General features: G+C 36.2%; 1 protein-coding gene across 4 annotated transcripts; it reads left to right on the top strand.

Annotated features, from left to right (window-relative positions):
* Positions 1 to 758: 758 nt before the first annotated feature.
* On the top strand, positions 759 to 16,586 carry LOC149800626 (uncharacterized). 4 transcript variants are annotated; one of them, XM_089954620.1, is made up of 5 exons: positions 759 to 975; positions 10,984 to 11,092; positions 14,343 to 14,411; positions 15,682 to 15,771; positions 16,362 to 16,586. In XM_089954620.1, the coding sequence occupies exons 2-5, from the start codon at positions 11,009 to 11,011 to the stop codon at positions 16,416 to 16,418; spliced, it is 300 nt and encodes a 99-aa protein (XP_089810746.1). In that variant the 5' UTR covers positions 759 to 975; positions 10,984 to 11,008; the 3' UTR covers positions 16,419 to 16,586. The 4 variants fall into 4 exon arrangements, with proteins under 4 accessions (XP_089810746.1, XP_089810745.1, XP_089810743.1 ...); XM_089954619.1 differs by having other exon boundaries at positions 761 to 975; positions 10,988 to 12,091; XM_089954617.1 differs by having other exon boundaries at positions 761 to 975; positions 10,984 to 12,091.
* Positions 16,587 to 21,328: the final 4,742 nt, after the last annotated feature.

Raw genomic sequence — 21,328 nt, 5'->3', positions numbered from 1 at the left:
GGGTTGGTTTCAACAAAAATAAAATCATCTCAAGGAAACGTTTATTTGTAAAAATCTGGACCTTTCTACGAGATGATTTTATTTTTGTTTATTTTTTTTGTCGGAATTCTTGGGTCTGTTCGCCCTCTCTGCTGCTTGTTGTTTATATATACGTATTATCAAAAGAGCTCATTATTAGAGCGGTTCCTTTTTATCGAGCTTCCCTCGCTTTGTCTCATTTAGTATTTTTCTTCACATATGTATTATCTTAATGCTCGCTTCGCTACGTACGCAATCATAAATCTAATCTATCTAATACAAGATTTATACATTTATGCAGTTCCATAGTGTAGTACCTTAATTGCCTAGTACAGTGGTTTCCAACCTTTGTTGGATGCGACCCTGAAAAAAAAAATTCTTTCTGGGCCTCAATGCCACGTTTCCACATGTTTTTCAATAAAGTTTGCCACCCTCAAAACTTCTTGCGACCCTTCGCGATCCTCTCGACCAGGGAGTTAGAAACCACTGACCTAGTATTTGTCTTGTGGCTAAAGTAGCAATTATATACTGTGATTTTGTTAAACTAAAACATATTGTATTTGTAATCTTTGTTTTCGGTCGAGGACCATGTTGTAGGACAATACATGTGCTATTGGCATACGCAGAAACCAATCACATACATTAAGATCTCATTTACATGAAACACGCAATTACTGACTCACTTGTGTATTTCATAACTGGACAGGGACCAATAGGATCTAGTTTAATGGATAGAATACATTTTGTACCGAGAGCTTCATTCTACTCGAGGACGATCAATTGCATTACACATATTATCATTCTCTGAGCTTACACCAAGGAACCCTTCCATTTCAATAACGGAGATCCTCTGTGCGTACTCATGAACAGTTATTTCCTTTGAAACGTCGAGAACGGTTAGTTGAAGATTTTTCTAAACGACTTTAAACCCTGAGCTGTTGGACGCCATCATTTAAGGTAAAGGTTGGTACTTTTACCTCGTATGTGTAAGTTACGTATTGATCCTATGTATGTATGTATGTATGTATGTGTGTGTGTGTGTATGCATGCATGCACGTACGTACGTACGTATGATGTATGTATGTATATGTATGTATGTATGTATGTATGTATGTATGTATGTATGTATGTATGTATGTATGTATGTATGTATGTATGTGAGCTACTATTAAGCATAAACAGGTGTATTGAATTATTATATGTAATAATATAACTATGAGAAAGCCGGTTCAAAACGTACAATTATGTGGTTGGAAAGTTGTCTACGAGTAAACTGTTTGCAGTAATTTAAAATATAATAAATTTTGCTTTCATCAATGGGCAGCTATTTCAAACGACCAGGTTTAATTTTAAGGAGTCAAGCTCAAACATTAGCACATGCACTAAGGGGCCGCTACTTATACTAATCTAAACATATGTTTATGTTCCAAAATCATGTCAAACAAGTTTATGTTACCAACCAGCTCCTCGATTTTCTTCAGTACAATTGGTTTTCCTATAGACATAGATTCAACTTACAGTTTAAATTAAGTGCTGACTTGGGTATTCTAGACTTAAATCAAAAGCAGTTGCACTGCCTGTATTTCCATTATAGAAGCAAAGAATTCCCTTCGGCTTTTCAATACTACGGAATAAATGTTTAATTTTTGTATGGTTATCTTGTACCTTAATTTTAACCACTGATAGGTAAAACCCTTTGAATAACTTTGCGGACCCAAATGTGTACCTGATTTATACAGTCATTCAAGTGTCACGTGATATATTCCTGCTGGGTTTAAAACAATGGATCATATATCAAATGTTTCACATGCAGTTTCAAACCTGAAACATTTTTTTTTTTTTATCAAAGTCGAAATTCATGCTTCCAATTTTTTATGATGACTATAAAGCAACATAAAATTTGATTGGCAAAAGGAAAATCTATCAGCAAACGTTTTCAACCTTCAACGGGAATAAAGTATGGACACTTCATTAATTTAAATTTCGTTACTCAAACGAATATTTTTCGTTTGTGCATATTATCGTTTCGCTCAAACGTAGGCGCACATTTCTGATCTATCAGAAAGCAAATAGACCAAGTTTAGGACGTTAACACCGCTCCAAAACTGAGTTGTTTGTTTTTTGGGTAGTTCGTTGGATGTTGTACTTTAGTCACTTATGAAATATAAACAACAGGGATTTTCTCATGGCTGGCACAGATGACAAATCTATAATCATCGACGTATACAAATAAAAACCAATTAGTATTTCTTCACGGCATAATTCGTTTGTTCCAACTTATTTTGAATGATCTATGGTCTTATCTTAAGTAACAGATAATGCATTGCTTGTATTTCCATTATAGACATTTTTTAAAAAGCCCTTAGGTTTTTAAATACTATTGGAACTCATTGGTCAGTCGTGTATGTATGTCTTGTTTGAACCTGATCCATACATTCAAAAGTCACGTGGCGTATTATTGCTGGGTTTTGAACAACGGACCATATATAAAATGTTTCGCATGGAGTTTCAAAACTGAAGCATGTTTTTTTTTTATCACGGTCGAAATTCCAACTTCAAATTTACAAAGCAATATAAAAGTTGTATGGCAAAGGAAGATCTGTCAGTACACGTATTCAACCTACAACGGGAATTAAATTTGAAAGACTCAATATTGAAATTTTGTTAATAAAAAGGATATTTTCCGGCTGTATGGACTATTGTTTTGCTTGAATGTACTGAGCACATTTCGATCGATAAAAAGCATGTTGACCGATCTTAGCATGTTCTAATTAATATCACTGAACTTTCTCACGATGCGGTATTAGGAACATTAGCACAGGCTCTAAAATTGCGTTGATGGTATTCTGGGAGTTATTATAATGTTGTATTCAAGTCACGCATATAAAAGACATGTGGGTTTTCTCATTGCTGACACCGATAGCTAATCTTTGTCAACATCAAACACAAATAAAAGCCAAATAGTATTTCTTCACACTTTATAATTCACCTGATGTTGATTCTTACAGAATTCTTATGTTATCTGATCTTTGCTGAGTGTAGACGGTTACGAACGATACAGGAGAAAACGGTGTCCTAATGCAAAATAACAATGCTTGATTTTTCAACGGGTGAAACTAATATTATTTATTTGTTTATCTCCTAACATTCTTAGTCACCGTTTATACTCGCTTATAAGTCGAGTACAACTCCAAACAACATAGACAATGTTTTGCCTTCGCCTAATACGCTGAGATAACAGGTTCTATACTGTTAGTTCAACTGATTATTTCTGACAAACTCCATGTAGACCCAGATCTGCCGGCGCATTATGCAACCGCAGATCTATCTTTGCAACTGGACACTTATTTTCTTCTCACTTCTACGTGGTTCCCATGTTTGCCAAAATAAAAATGACAAGAGTGCCTGACCTGTAGCTGTGCGTGATAATAAGTAAAGAATTCCGATAAGTAAATTAATCGAATGGGCAAAACATGAAATGAAACGCATAAAATATTATATGGAAAAAAATGTAATGTAAAAATTTAGAAAAAATGAGAGCGACTGATAAGGTTAGGGTTTTAAAATAAGAACTATATATATATATATATATATATATATATATATATATATATATATATATATATATATATATATATATATATATATATATATATATTCGCGAAAGCCATTGAGTAAAAGAATGGTCTCGTCTGTCTGCATATGGCCATGTTACCTTCGCAGGGAATTATAATGTCATGTATTACATATCATAACGTGGAAAATGGCTAAAACTCCAAGACAAGAACAACAACAAGAAGTAAAACTAAGAGTATTGCTCAGTTCATAGCGAATGTGTACCTTGGGGTTGGAGGTGGGGGGGGGGGGGCGGTAAACCTGAAGCATGGAATCCACCCTATATGCAAGCGTGATTCAAATGTTAACTTACAGAAGTAAAACAAATCACCTATGTTCACAGAAGAACATAGACATAAACCGATCCCAAACAGACAGAAGTTTATCCAACCATTGCATATTATTTACGATGCAAATTTGTGATGCAATTTTGACTTAAAATGAAATTCGTTTGCATATTCTGTAGTCTGCTGTTCCAAGTAAAATACTGCAAATATCCGGTCACAAATACATTACAGTAACTATGGGGATTTCTACATCCAGAAAATATTATTTCAAATGAATATTGCAACAATGTAATGTTTAGTTGTGAATGTGACACGTTAGGTTACATAAACATGTACCATCTACTGCATTCTAACCGGTACTGCATCAAACAATGTGACATTACCAGCATTCGACATTCTGTGTTGAAAAAACGATTTTGTCTGTAAAATGTTCTGTTTATTTGGAAGGACGCTTGTTCTTTGACTTATAGATTGTAAGAAAAGTATATTCAATTTTTAAACGTTAATACTAGTTCAGCTTCGTTTGGGGCTATCTTTTAAGCGCAACAAATGATAGTGCAGTGTCCGTCAGGATGAACGAAAATATTCGTTCTTCTTTCTATCTAAATAAATTCCACTGAAATAGAAACTATGTTTTAAAAAGAATCTCAAATGAGTAATGATTTAGTATTATATTTATGAAACTTGTTGAATAATGTTCAGCTTTTGCTCTCCAGGGCTCGCAAAGCGGGACATTATTCAACTCGTTTCGTAAATTCAGTATCAAATTATTACCCAGCTGAGATCACACACACACACACACACACACACACACACACACACATATATATCAGAGATCATGACCATATATTCAATACAATGTGCCAAATTATAAAATTTCACTCATTTTTCGCATTCCGTTTCTTGTGAAAGAGATATTTAGTTGTTTGATGTTATTAAATCTCATTTTATATTTTACCTATTCTTCTCGAGGAATCTGTCGTTCAATCGATACAAATTACATACTGTATGCTTTATCCTTCGATCCTTTGTGAAGGAACTCATTCACAGTGACATAAATAAATAGCAGAATAGCTTAGTAATAAAGACAATTCTTTCGACAACACTGTCCTAAAAATTGACCAATGAATGGGAGTGGCAATGCATTCACAACCTGTCAGAAACTGATTATCAGATATTTTCCGTTATAAAGAGATGTTTACAACTTTAATGATAACAATATATATCACATATCAAATTCCCGCATAATATGTAATTAATACTGCTGTTAGTTACACAGTATTAATCGCAATATTTTCAGAGCCACTGTGTATCGAATAATTAAAACTCTGCACTCAGTGAACGTATATTTCAATGTGTAAAGTACAAAGAACGTGTCAGAATTGCAATCACAGAGATCATGACCATATGTAGTCTGGTTCTATGTTTCGTATGCTAACTGCGCTGCTCTCCGCCAGATGAAGACATCGTATCGCCTAGTGCAACACAGGGAGCATGTGAAGCAGACAACAGGACAAGACCATATGACACTCATTAGCTTTCAATACTGATTTAATGTGAAAATGGAAGACATGTTAGCTGCTAATTTGCGTTTCTTACGTTGGTTGCACAGCAAGTTTTAATAACTTGTACCACGATGTCTCAACGTCTCAGACTATAATGCAGTGTGGTCTTTGAGGAGAGGAAACAATGTGAAACTAATAGTCGTAGTTGGGCAATAACAGCCACTAGAATATGTCGGTGCCAGGTGTTGAGCCCGGGACCGAAGAGATACAATGCGAGCGTGTTACCGCTGCGTTACCCAACCTCTAAGGTGTTGGGGTAATGCAAGTCTAAGGATAACTCTGCATTTGTTTTTCATGTTGGACCTTCAATGAATCTAATGGGGTCTATAACATAACATTGAAAACCATGCACTAAAAAATTAAACAGTCAACAAACAAAATCAGCCTATAAAACAAAAGTAGAAACGTAACCATTGCGAATACGAAATAAATCGAACTACTCATTTAATTTGGAGACAACTATATAGACGTACAACAAAATATCAAAACTTCAGCCCTTACAAATTCGTACTAACCGGTGTTTTGTATGCCGGCAATTTAAAATTTATGTGCAAAATACAGTATAGGGTACAACGCCCATCGTGCCCATACGTCAGTAAATTTTACATATGAGAATTCAAAGAACATTTTGCCAGTAATATCAAGGTTTGAGTATTACACAACAGAAGTTAAACTGAGAGCGTCTTTTCAAGGTATTAATGTCTGATGACCTTGTACGATTTTAGTCACTAATTAATACTTCAACATTTTTCATAAAGTTTTATGTAATTTAAGTTCTGTTTCAAACTGATATAAAGATATAATCAAGTTATTGCAAAGATATGAAATTTAGTTGATATTAACTTAGTACATGGGTCGTTCAACTTGTCCCTTCCCTTCCGATGAAAGTTTGAAGACCTATATATTCTAGTAGGTCATCACGTGAATAAAAGTCGTTTTAAGATATTTTTTCGAAAGGAAAATTTACACAGATTACGATAAGAAAAGTGTTATTATTTCCTATATTGACCCTTTTCCTAAAAACTGACTTGTCTAACAGGTTCTTTGAACCTTACGTTTACAAATCTCGATATTTTGGTAGGGGTAACTTTTAATTGCCTACCAATAGTACCATCTTACTGGTATAAAATGAGCGGACATTACAAGGGCACTTGGCCTATTGCCAAAGACTCTTGAAAATAGGTTAATTTCAGAGTGTACAAGTGGTCAAGGATCAAGGCAATGCAATGAAAATTTCGAAATAAAAAAGAAACAAAACTAAGCTTAGAATATCTTATCCCATACATCCACTCTGGACCTTTATTTCCAATACTGTATTATTATTATTATTATTATTATTATTATTATTATTATTATTATTATTATCTTTATTTCTTTATTAACGAAAAATACACAGTGAGGTTGTGGAATTATATTATTGAAAAATCTTTCAGTACCATACTTAAAGTAGCTTGCTTAATGATGCGGAGAATAGTCTCCATAAAACCTACTAAACATGGAATGGTAGAAGATAGGGCGCTGCTTGTGAATTCCTTCCAAACCACTTTATTGGAATATTATAAATGTTGATTGTATCAACCAGGGCATGTTATCCCTCTTTACTTGTGGAGCATTTTCAGGTGTCTATTTGTCCTTTATCTTATAGTTAAACCTGTTTTCATGTTCCGCAGTATTATTTATAATACCGTAGCTGGATAATGACGATGGTATTTCGTACAATCGATGAACACCCGATATGATATGATATGCTATGATATGATCTAGGATCATAAAAATATAATGCTTGATACTTAAACATTCTGATACTATAAACATCCACCAGCTTGATATTATTATCCAGATGTCAGATAGCAGAATATATATGAACATGCATTATTCAGCATTTTTTTTTGTCGTAGATTAGCCCTCGATACGTATCATCATACAACATAACTTATTTATATCGGCAGACATTGATATGGGTCCACATTTGGAAACTTAATGAAAACAATCCAAATGAAATTGGCGGTATGGATTGTACAGGTTGTACACCTGTGGTAAATGGTTTTGTATAATGAAACACAAGACATGTTGCACGAATTACATAATTGATTGTCTGATACTTTTTCATTGTGAATATTAAACAAATTGGTCAATAGTTTGTTAAAAGCAAACAAAAATATATACTCGAGTTCTGAATGAACCCATCGTATCTGAAAACGTTCGCAAAATATCACTTTTGAATAGTACACTTAGAGATCAGTAAAAATTATTTTAAATCAAAATATGCACATGGCAATGAGTCGCTGGAGCCCGTGTACACGCACAATTAGATTAATCTGGGTTTTTTCGAATGCTGCCAAGACTAGCTCTTTCTGGATGCCGTTGTGTCTCTTGACATTACGTAGTTTTTCATTTCATTTTCATTAACACCGATAAAGGAATAAGTCTTCCGAAAATGGTTCATATTAACATAAATAGTTGTGTACTTTTGTTTTAGTACATCGATCTACATTTATTTATAAAATCTTCGTAGTGATTTTTCTTACGTTATTGTATCCAAAAGGCAACGTAATGTGTAGGTGACAAACTTGACACCGATACGCAGCAGGGTGGATCCGTGTAATGGAAATTAACAAATTGACAAAGAAACTGTGGAAGAAAATAAATCATTGGTCTATCAAATATCGATACTATTGGTATATCAAATTGTGATCCGGCCATGGCGCAATAATACGCATATATAAACATTCTTGTAAAGGCGCCCTTGCAAGTGTGTGCTGTCCACTCATTAATCATTAGTGACGTATGAAAAAGTATTAATAATCCCCGTTTTCTAAATGAATTTAATATGGTACGCATATAATCGCAATCCTTTCTGTTTTCTGATCCCCTCCCCTCGCATGCATAAGGGACAAAATACGCAGAAATCTGGAGTGAGAGAGAAAAAGAATTTGGGCTTGATGAAAACTACAATAATATAGTTCGTCGTAACTGTATGTGTGCATTTTCCTCGTGATTTATCTCCAGTTTTATATAATCATTGATACAAAGTTTCAAACTCTATCGACATTATACGGTAAATTGCTTGGTTTCGTCGTACACATACTGTGATGTATATCATGTTTTGTTGTTGTTGTTGTTTCTTAAAACTATCAGACTGTTTTAAAAATAGATTACTATTAATTAAATATGAAAATGTCCTAAGGCCGCCTCCCGCTCTCTTTGTCTCTCTCTCTGTCTCTGTCTCCCTCTCTCTCTCTCCCAATGGGCGAAAATCTAGGAAAAGCATATCGTAGAGGATTTTCGCTTGTGTTATACCACGATGTCCAACGGATGAGAGAGAGAGAGAGAGAGAGAGAGAGGGTTAGTTTTATGGTCGGTGGTGCTGTTATTGAAGCAGAATAATGACTTTGATCAACTGTCAATATATTAAAATATTTTAGTTACCTCTTGTTGGTTCGTCACTTTGCTCAGTTTCTATTCCACACTAATTTATATGCGCAGGTACGTGAATGGCTGTGCGTTGATTTGAACGGCTGAGCGAACCATGTGTTTATAGTGCTCTACTTTCTTCAAGAAAACCATCTTTCATGTTTAAATCACAAATGTGTCTTCTATTGATATAATCAATGTGAAGAAAAATAGAAACTCAATAAAGAAAACAATCAACTTATAAATATGCAAAGGTGATTGTAAATAACAACGAAAGGCACAGAACTACATTATGTTAATTCACTCGATCACAGGCAACCCAGTTGCCTGTAGTCAATCATAACCATCGTTCAATAGGCAAATATATGTATTTGTATGTGATATCTCAGGAAGTATGTCAAACAACTAACACTATCGTACAAACGCTTGGCTTTTGCGCAATATTCATCTAACATCTCGATGATAGCTGATAAAGTCACGGTGTTCTTTGATAGGTACATTTAAAGGCCGCATTCTTGATGAAGGACATTACTAAGTATGTAAAGATGTCGATTCCTATTACAAATCGATTTTATCATTTCAGTTTGAGATACAATTTTATCGATGGGACATGATGATATCAATGAGTATGAGACAGCTTTTTAACAAAGCAAATACCTTACTATCAAGGGGATTCCAGTGCAAATAAATGACAGTAAATGAAGAGTCATATTTGTTATAAAATTAAGTATGGGACGAAAGGTACATAGATTGCCTATCTTTATGCCTTTAATCAATGTTTTAAGTCGATAACATTTGCACGATTAAGGTGATATTTGTAAAAGGAAAGTTTGGGTTTCGGCAAACGCACGAAAAATCATGCTTAAACCATTTCTTGGCGTTTCCAAAGCAATCATGTTATGTTCACTTTAGACCTGGTAACTGTCTCTCAGCTCTGGGATCCAACATGGTAATGTGGCGAACGACATGTGCGAAGCATCTTGCAAATTCTACAAATTTTAAAGTTTTCTTACTTCCTTACGTTTTAAATGGAGGACTAAACAAGGAAAGGATGAGGTTATTGAATTCTACAATCTGTCACAGAATTCATGTTTTAAAGATTATGTTAAACACATTGCGAAACATTTTGGCAAAAATATTTTTAAAAATCAGCAGACCTAATTATTATATTTGCCTTAGGTACGTTAATATTTAGTTAGATTCACTTCGTCTGCTACAATCTACGTCAAAAAATTCAAATGTATCACTGTCTAAGCTTCATTTCAGAAGAGATATGGCAAATATACCCATTCGTGCGTCAAGTGCTCGATTTTTAGTAGTAATGCAGCAGGAAGTTGTTTGGAGCGGATATTGCGCAAAGGCCAAGCGTTTGTACGATAGTGTTAGTTGTTTGACATACTTCCTGAGATAAGAATTCCATGCCCTACTGACAATGCTTTGCACGACGATAACTCACTCGGTTTTGACAGGCATTTTCCTCCATTTATTTTAACTTGTATATTCTCCAAGATTTTTTTTATACATGAAGCCTTGAAATTTATTTTCTTTGTCTGAGATTTCAACGGCTGGTCCCAAGATAGTCAAAGAAAGTGACATTCATCGACACAGAATTTGCAGTTAGTCTAGCTCGTTCATTTCAAGTATGATTGTATGAAACGTATTAATGAATTAAGTAAGTTGGTATCTTATTTAGTATGTAATGTCGTTTTCGTCCCCGAAACAATAATTATATGGGCAATATATATTCGTGGATACAGTTTTTTTTTTGTAAACAACCTTTTGGCAGCTACTTCCTAATATGGACGATTTGTATAGAAGAGAAAAATTAGTTTAATGATTAAACAATACACCAAGTTCCTTACGAGAGTGTTAATTCAACATGAAATTTATTAATTGAGTTGATTAATATGAAATGCCATAAGGTGCTTGTAGTGTGACATATAATTTTTACAACAAGGTCCATGAATTTCGTATCTAATGAATTCGAATTAGAGACTAGTTGCCATGCAACTGCTCTTTGCGATAGATTTTCACGTGTAGACGATATATTTTCATATGTATTTGGTGCTGTCTTTCTAATGCAGGTAGGTGAAATCACAAGATTAAAAGATGTACAACGGAATGAAAGGAGTCGCTAAACAAAGAGTTATGAAGGTAGAGCCACAACAACCCAAGAACGGATTTACCACGAAAGTAAGTGATGGAATCCAGGACCCACCATCAATGAGTGATATTATGAAACCAATAACATGGAGTATGACCGTCTGCGGCATTTATTTTTGGAGAAAAAAGACAGAAATTCACGATCCTGCAGATGCAACTGTATATACTAGAGCTGGTACATGCCCACCCCTCTCTTCGACAGTCATCTACAACATAATCGTTATACTTGTCTTCTGCTGGGGACTTTTTCGGTTTCTGGTTTCCATGATTATAGGAGGTGTAACCACGGAACTTTTATTATTTGAAATACTGTCATTCGCATGGGGGCTTTTATGTACAGTCAACGGAGTCATCTGTTTAAAATCCAGCACCAATCGGTATGGGCATTTACATCTCTTCTACAAACATTGGCAGGAGAAAGTGACGACAGACTTTAGGGAGCTCAAAATTCAGTACCACAATAAAAAGTTGCGAAGAGCATTTTTGATAACGTGTACAATATCCTGGATTGTTATTGCCTTTAACATAGTGGGTACTGGTATTTTAGTATTCGCCCCTCTCGGAGAAGTGTCGGATGCGTTTGGGTTGCTATTTACATCGCCCTTCCCAACAAGCATGCCCTTAAAAATTGTGGCCATAATTTTCCACTGCTATTACAGCTGTGCTTGGATTTTACCTGCTCCTTTAGTCGTCATACCCAGCTTAGCAATCAAATACGGTTTCTTAGCTGTTTGCGACGCAATGGAAAGAGAAATAAGTCTCAACAAGGATAAACTAACGGATAGGCTTCGAGATTTCAGGAAAGCCCATTTAAATTTATGTCGCTGTATCGAGATTTTAGACAAAGATATAAATATTCTGAATGCAAATTGGTACGTTATTAACGTACCACTAACATGTTTTATTCTCTACATAATCATACATTTTGGAAAGGATAGCTTTTCCATTGCCGCGTTTACGTTTTGGCTTGTTACCAGTCTGGGGTACGTAGCAGTGACGTCCTTCTTCGCTGCCAGTCTACACGAAATGGTGAGTCTCGCTGTTTGTCAGTTCAGCTCATTTTTGAGAAAACCATGTGAAATATGCGTTATTACACATGGGTGAACCCAAAATAGTGAATATACATCACAAGATCACCACTGTTATGAACGAACACTAACTGTCCCTCGAATTTAATAACGAAAATAAGTTTTTGTTTACAGCACCACCCTGCCTAAGCGAATCACATTATACCACATAAAATCGTCAATTGGAGAAAGTAGAAAATGCAGGTAACGTAATTACGATAATGGATTTGAATGGAATTACTGATTTATTAACTTCCAAAATTAATTTAGTTTAATTAAGAAATGTAATGAAATTATCAAGATGTAATACTCTTAATCATAAAGATATTTTGTTTTCTCGCGGAGTAATTGGTTTGATAATTCTAGGTATAATATGTTCCCTTTCTCAAACGTAAAAACTGACAACAAATTTTGTAGTTGACACTGTTCGATCAAATATCAAGTAAAACAGTTATCACAGAAAAGGATATACTTGCACAAACGTATTTGAATAGAATATTATTAGATATATAGGGGCACATAAATCCGATACCTTGTTATACCAGAGGCGTTCGGGAGAATGTTGATTTCATATGCAAAATTACTTGTAATTTCATCGTCTCCCTCCTCTTAAAAATTGATTACGTTAGAAAAATGCTTCCTAGTTAGATAAATTACATATACTCAGTTTGATATTTTTTGCTAGTAACATACAATAAAATATTAAGTCTTATTTAAGTAATGTTAAATTACACTCAAATTCCTATTTTCAATAATAATATCTTTCAAGTTCACCACAACATTTTCGTTTTATCTAACATTTCGGCTGCAATGCATTCATTTTCGGTTTATTTTAATTTATTTCCAGTGAAATAATTATATTCTAAATAAACTTATTTACTGTCGTTTTCGGTGATTAGACCTGTTATACCTCTGAGGGATAATCTTTTCCTCGGCCCTCAGTATAACGCAATTATCTTGCCGAAAATGTGTAAAGCACATCAAGAGAGCAATCGATTTACGTGAAAGTTACGAAACAAAGATAAAAAAATAAAGTTATTAGGTCTGAAAATAAATAGAAAAATGGAAAAAGTGTTCAAGGTAACGCTAAAACATGTCTTATTTAGAAAGTCAACTCTAATAGTAGGGAAAGGGAATCTGATGACTCCTCCACCCACTACATTCTTCTGATTGTTTAGTATCATTACTAAGATGTATATTTGTCTGATGAAATTATTGATATATTTCTGGCTGGAGTACAATGCACGACTTACTCAAAGTGAAATATTCTACATATGTCCTCTGAATTTTAAGTACGAATCAAATATGTTAATATGATTAAGTTTAGACGGTAGGATGATTTTATATACATACAAACACGGTTACCATAGTATGCACCTATTGCGTTTAATCTACATCGGTTTATTGGAAAATCAGCTCCATACATTGTATTAAGTGGCGACAATTTTTTAAAATTAGATTCAAGTCCGTTGTGTTTAACTCGTATATCTGCTTTATCTGCATTGTCTAACGAGGGCGTTTGGATCGGATTAACGAAACGATATTATAAATTGACTTGACAAAAAGAACACGGAAATAAATGATGCTTAAACAACTAAAATGAACTTCAAAATCGAAGAGAGGGTACAACAGAATGATTCTTGAGGCAAAGATAATTTCAAAATTAGGGATATTATCCATAGACTAGCAAAGAGACAAACACTTCCAAATTAAAATGATGCGTACATCATCATCTTCATACTATTTCCTCATTATTTAAAAATCCTTGTTCCAGAAATGTTTCTCTAAAAGGCAATTGTTGACTGTAAAACTGGTGTTATGTCTGAATGAATCTCCTGCATAACCAATTTTAATATTTCTTTTAAAACTGAAAGATGTGAATCTTTTTTTAGCAAGGCTTGTTATTCTTCTGTTTTTATTTCTTCATGTAGGCATTAAACAATTATTTTTTAAAAAATATATATATATTTTAAAAAATCTACGTGTAGTGCAAGGTAATACAAATATATGTGAATTTTGCCAATTCCTTTATCTGACTAGTACATTTATCTAAATGTCATCCTAAGGAATCTTTGGTAACATGAAAGTGTCCCTAAAATCAAAGTGTTCTTAGAATTAATGATCGCTATCTGTATTCGAGGTCATAATTTCGATGTATAATTATATATTGGTGTTATTAAATGACAATGCGAATTACTATCTATTCTTCACAGGCTCATTCTCTCCAGGAACCTCTTCTCGAAATAGAAACAAATGATATTTCACTTGAAAAACTCGCACAGGTAAGCATTTTTTGTTAGTACATAAGAGTTGCTGTTAAGGGTATGTTTAACTTGGTAAACACGTTGTCTCCACATCACACACACACACACACACACGCACACACACATACACATTCTATGCTCCATACTATGAAAAATCTAGAATTTCTTTGATAGAATATTTGCATTCTGAGATGAAAATATAATAACTGTTAATTTAATAGATATATCAAAACGGAGACATGAAACCAAGTTTACATTGTGCACAGCTGAAAAAGACTGGAAAGATGAACTACAACCAACTCCGTTATCGATCGATTTACATTTCTTCCAAAGGATACTGACTCCTACTATCATGTACACATCTGATTTATACAGTGAAGCTTACAGTGATATATAACTTATGACGGGTCACATTGTGTGTTTACTTTGTATTGAAAGGATTATCTCTATAAGAGCTCTTTGAAGTCTTCCAGAGCTTAGCATCGAGAATAACATCTAGTACAGAATTTTAAAATAAAGTGCGCTCATTTTCAGAGCTTTACAAGTTTAGCATCAAGAAACGCAACGCTGATGACTTTTCATTGACTGTTAGACCGGCAAGGAAGCGTAAAGTTCTTGATGAGCTTTGTTTTTTTCTTCTTCAGGTACCATTGGTGAAACTTCATACATAAATCAATCATATGAGAACGTTCTGGGCTTCATTTTCAGAGACAATCAGTTTTACATTACTTTCTTTATACTTAAAATACATCGTTGAACATTGAAAATCTGTCCGCTCTATGCTAATTTCCTTCATTCTCATGTCAAAAATATTCACATAAACGATTTTATAAGCTTCTGAAAAATCATGGACATTTCAAATGATTATGATATTTGTTGTTGTTGTTGTAGGGTTTAACACCATTTTTCAGCACAAGAAAGGCTATACGCGGCGGCCAGTATGGATGGTGGAGGAAGAACCTGGGAAAACCACTCGGCCACTGGTATTTGTGGCACTGATTTCCCATAGTGACTGTCTCAGCAGGTAGTGTTGAACATGATTTTTCTGAATGAGTATGCATTTTATGGAAAATATCTTTGCTCACTCAGTCAGTTTTTCTATGTGTACGACAGGAAATCTGCAAAGTCAAAGAATAGCTGTTACATTTCTATCTCATCGAAAATAAATGCACATGCAGGGTGTTTTGTATCACAAGTGTTTGATAGCGATAAGTGTCAACAATATGGATCCGAATATAGTCATCTGATAACAAATACAAAATAAAAAGGTATAATCTTGTCTTTTCAGCTGAATTTGTTTTTGGTGAAGCTGAATGGACCAAGCATTGGCTTTACCGTCCTTACCCTCGTTTCAATCACAAAAGAGCTATTGCTTACGGTAAGTCAGTTTACCGCCTTTACCGTAACTTTTTCAGTAATGTATATAACATTCCTTCTGCCTCATTTGACCTTTTCACATTTACCTCTAACCTTTGACTGTCACCACCTAACAAAATCTGACCGTCGCCACATTATATTAGTATATATATTTCGGTTAATGATTAAGGATGAAAATCGTATTAAAATGGTTGAAACGTTCAGCAGTTTCTTTTGTATTTTTTTCTTCATTTAATTATAGTGATTTAATTAAATTATCTTAAAATTAATAAGTTTGTGAAAAATATATCATCATCATAGTAATTCGATCTTGATTGCTAGATCACGCCTTGTTGTCAGCATCACAAAATCCGGATCATGAGTCGACGCTTCGAGTCTAGTAATTATAAATCCATAGTTTCTGATGCTGACAACACGACGTGATCTAACAATCAGTATCGCATTACTGATTCACGAGATTAATTGATGAATAAATTGTGTAATTCAAATTTAAAAATATCAACCGAACTCATATATGCACAAATGTTTTGTTTACAAATGCCATAAAATCTTATAAGATTCTTTTTTGATCGACTAATTTTTTTTCTTCAGCTGGCGGGCGTATTTGTGACGTATTTCTTTCTGGTTCTGCAGTTCAACACTGGGTAAATCTGACGACTGATATCGCATTTGGAAATGGTCTAGTAACATGGTTGTAAAATATACGAAGACAATAACAGATATTACCATAAGATGTAACCGCGATAATTGACGGAAAGCTGCAAACTATTTTGCATGTTTAGAAATAATCAGGTAATAAAACAAAACAAACTACAACACATTTGTTTCTGTCTTTTACTATCTATCCAGGGTTAGACTGGCAGGCCCGCCCCACCCCCGAAATCACTGACACTTTCGCCTTGACGTCACGGACATAGTCAGATGATGGATTTCCTGCTCTGACTGACAGAAAGGCAATTTCATTGCTGCATATTTGACGACCAACTGAGCTGTAGTTTAAAGGATTATATCTCTTCTTTTGTAAATATCATTAATTCTGATTCAGAGTAGAAACTTTGGTTTAAAGTCCATAAATGGATCTAAAACAGACGATGATGTTTATTTTGGAGTCATCTATATAACTCCATGAGACTGAAGTTCATTTTTTTTCTTGCTAAAGATAAAAGTGATACGTTTGCAACTAAATTACTATCTGTCATGTCTTCTTCGAACAAATATAAGCTTTTAATGGGAGACATTAATGTCAGAACTCATAACATCATGTTATATATTTCTATTTTGTCTACCTATTTTGCTGCAGACCTGATGATGATGATGATGCTTGACATCCGTCCGTCTGCGGGAGACTATGGTGTAGCTCCAGAGTTTCTTTTGTTTCTCCATCTTTCTAGCTCTCTTTTCAGCTTGCTTTGTGTTTCTGTCTTCCTCGGCTTTTTTAACTCCCTGTCTGACAGCTAGACGCCAGGTGTTGGCCGTCTTCATGTCCTTCTTGCAAACATCTCCATATAACAGCTTATTGGGACTGCGACTCGGGTCTATCTCTTGACATGGCCGAGCCAGCGAAGGCGCCTCTCGGTGAGAATGGAGAACATGCTGTTCATATTGGCGCGTTCTAGAACCTCTTTGTTGGGTACTTTGTCCTGCCACTGGATGTGCAGAATGCGCAGCAGGCATCTCAGGTGGAAGCTGCTGAGTTTTCTCTCGTGTCTTGCGTAGGTGGTCCATGTTTCGCTGCTGTAGAGGAGTGAGCTGAGCACGCAGACTTGGTAGACACGCAGTTTGGTCTTCTCTGTGAGGTTGGGGTTGTTCCAGATCCTCTGGTTACGTCTGGCCATCACTGCTGATGCCTTGGCAATCCTGCCGTTCACCTCAGAATCAATGGAGATTGAGCTGGAGATGTTGGACCCGAGGTATATGAAGTTCTCGACAACTTCCAAGTTATACCCATCGATGGTGACAGAGGGAGGGGAGTCTGTGTCCTGCGCCATGACGTTCGTTTTCTTCAAACTGATGGTCAGTCCAAATTCCTTACAGGCGTGGGAGAGGCGGCATACCAGCTGCTGTAGTCCATCTTTCGTGTGTGATGTCAAGGCTGCATCGTCGGCGAAGAGCAATTAACGGATGAGTACCTCTGTGACTTTAGTCTTAGCACGGAGACGGGCGATGTTGAACAGCTTGCCATCAGCCCTGGTATGGATGTACACTCCCTCGCTTAAATCCTTGAAGGCGTACTGGAGAAGCATGGAGAAGAAGATGGCGAAGAGCGTCGGCGCAAGGACACAGCCTTATTTGACTTCGCTGATGACTGGGAAGGCCTCCGATGTTGCGCCATTGAAGCACACTGTGCTGTGCATGTTCTCGTGGAACGACGCGACGACAGCAAGCAGTCGTGGGGACAGCCGATCTACTGCAGGAGTCTCAAGAGTCCACTCCGACTGACCAGGTTAAACGCCTTCGTCAGATCTATGAAGGCAATGTAGAGGGGCATCTGCTGCTCGCGACACTTCTCCTGCAGCTGGCGTTGTGAGAAGATCACGTCTACAGTTGACCTGCCGGCTCGAAATCCATACTGGGACTCTGGGTAGACGCGAGAGGCTAGGATCTACAAGCGCGCCAAGGCAAGACGGGCGAAAGCCTTTCCGACGATGCTGAGGAGGGAGATGCCCCGGTAGTTGTTTCAGTCTGTACGGTCTCCTTTGTTCTTGTAAAAAGTGACGATGTTGGCGTCACGCATGTCCTGTGGGATGTATCCCTGTTCCCAGCAGAGGCAGTGGAGTATGTGTAGGGGCTGGATCAGTGCTGGTTTCACGCTCTTGAGGACTTCAGGTGGACTGCCGTCGCTTCCAGGAGCCTTCCCACAGACAAGGCAATCGGTGGCTTTTCCGAACTCTTCCAGGGTGGTCTGTGTGTCTAGTTCCTCCATGACAGGCAGGTCTGGAATGGCATCCAGGGCAGTGTCAGTGACGTTGTTTTGGGTTGGATACAGTTTGAGAGAGTGCTCAACCCATCGCTGGAGTTGTTTCCCCTGGTCTGTGATGACTTCACCCGTCTTGGACTTGAGGGGGGCGATCTTGGAGGTGGGGGGGGGGGGGGCTGTCACATTCTTGATACCCTCATACATTCCTCTTGCATCCCCGGTGTCGGCAGCTGTCTGTATACTGGTGAAAAGGTTCAGCCAGTAGGTGTTGGCGCAGTGGCGGGCGGTCTTCTGGGCATTGTTCCTTGCAGTCATGAGGGTTTGCAGTGTTCTGGGGCTAGGTGCAGCCTTGTATGCCAGGAGGGCTTTCCTCTTTCCTCTTTGCCTCAGTCACGGGCTCCATCTCCTCCCAGTTTGCCTCATACCAGTCGACATTTTTTCGCTCCCTCTTCTCGTAAGCACTGATGGCTGAATTGTACACAGAGTCACAGAGGTGGGACCACTTGGAGTCAATGGTATCATCAGGTGTCACTTTGGTGAGAGCTTCCTGCAGCTTGCTGATGAACAAGTTGTATTACCGTCAGTGCTTAACATTTACAGTCCTAGTACAAAACGTGAGTTAGTTTCATATTTGACTTTCATCTTGCTGCTAATATTAATACACATGATAGGCAAACGATATACCCTTAAGCAGCTGCCTCACTTGGAGCTCAGCATGAAGAGGTTAGTGTTAGGACTGGTCGTCCGGTGTCAGGATAATGTGACTTGGTGGGACATCTTTGAGACTGGCCTTCAGGAAGGGACGAAAGCTTCTAATACACGAGAGTACATGGTTTATGTACAAAGTATTTCCTAATACACGATACTATATTTGGATAGATGTTTCGTGCAGTGTGAAGCTGTTTAGTATGGAAACTACTGAATCATTCTGACAACGTAAATTTAACGACGAAAAAAAAAGCATAGAATAACGAAGCTTTTTCTGGATTTATTTGTTAAGACATGTTATATAATTTTTGTATTAGATATGAACTATCATGAATCAGTCAATAAATGTAGAGTTATGATGGTGTTTGGTGGGTGTGGAGCCTGTATAATGAACCGTCTTGTATAGATCCAGTTCAATCGCATTTTATTTAGGCAATAAAATGATTTATAGCATCATTGTTCTCGGCTATTTGTCTAATAAAAACAGTTTTTTGCTTCTTCAATCAATAATTCTCCACAAATACATCAATATAGCTCTTTGTGGTCTTAATTAATAAGCTCAGCCTTCACTAATATTTCATTAAAACATTCGCTGTGTTTACACGAAAACATCTTGTCAACAGTTCTGAGGAGATGATTCAGTAAGCCAAGTTTAAATTTAATGCTCCACCAATTTTTCATCCGAATTTGAATTGTTTAAAATAATTAATTTGACTATCTACTTTTTGCTGTAATCGATAACCTAAACAATCTACGTCGTAAAGTTTATAATATTTTGCTCATCTGATGTTAAGCAGTTGACCACGGAAAACAAGTAAAATAGACTGATATTACATGGTATAGAACAAAAGTAATTGCGTATGACAACTCTGTCCTCGCAGTTGAGCAAGCCAGCAATGAAGTCATCACGCAATTGATACCCTGTGAGGAATAGTTTGCTAGTCAGTGCCGGATTAAGGTGTGGGCGCATGGGACATGTGCCTCGAGCTCCCTCTCCCTCGTAGCCATCACTGGTTGCAATGTATAAAATTGCAGGTGTTAAACTAAATCGTATATAGATTAAAACCATCTAAAACTTAGCCTAAAATACGTATAATAATTATACATACATAAAGGACAGTTTAAGGACTGATTTCAAGGTATATTGGTAAATCTATATCTTAAGTACCTCAAGACCCACCCACCCCCAATCCTTAATCCGCTGCTGTTACTAGCATCTCATATGCCACGTGCTCCATACACCTTTGAAAGATATAAACGGTGAAGACATGCACGTCCTTTAATTAGACATAACAGAACATACTGAATATACACATACTGAATATACACATACTGAATATACACACACTGAATGCACACACACTAAATATACACATACTGAATATACACACACTGAATGCACACACACTGAATATACACATACTGAATATACGCACACTGAATATAAACATATTGAATATACACACACTGGATGCACACACACTGAATATACAAACACTGAATGGACACACACTGAATATACACATAGTGAATGCACACACAATGAATATACACACGCTGATAGCAGACACACTGAATATACACATACTGAATATACACACACTGAATATACACACACTGAATATACACATACTGAATATACGCACACTGAATATACTCATACTGAATATATACACATTGAATATACACACAATGAATATACACACACTGAATATATACATACTGAATATACACATGCTGAATCTACACATACTGAATTTACACATAATGCATATACACATATTGAATAAACACACACTGAATATACACATTTTCAGGCCCCTCTACAGTGCACAGTGTTGTTCAGAACTTTATGGTAAACGCATGATATTTCACCCTATATCTCTCATTTTAGAGAAACAAATTCAATTTGTTTCAAAATTCCTACGATGAA

The sequence above is a fragment of the Sinohyriopsis cumingii genome, chromosome 4 (assembly GCF_028554795.1).
Source record: "Sinohyriopsis cumingii isolate HCF-2022 chromosome 4, ASM2855479v2, whole genome shotgun sequence".
Taxonomy (NCBI): domain Eukaryota; kingdom Metazoa; phylum Mollusca; class Bivalvia; order Unionida; family Unionidae; genus Sinohyriopsis; species Sinohyriopsis cumingii.
Note: the sequence above shows the minus strand (reverse complement) of the source record. Positions and strands in the feature narration are given on the sequence as shown.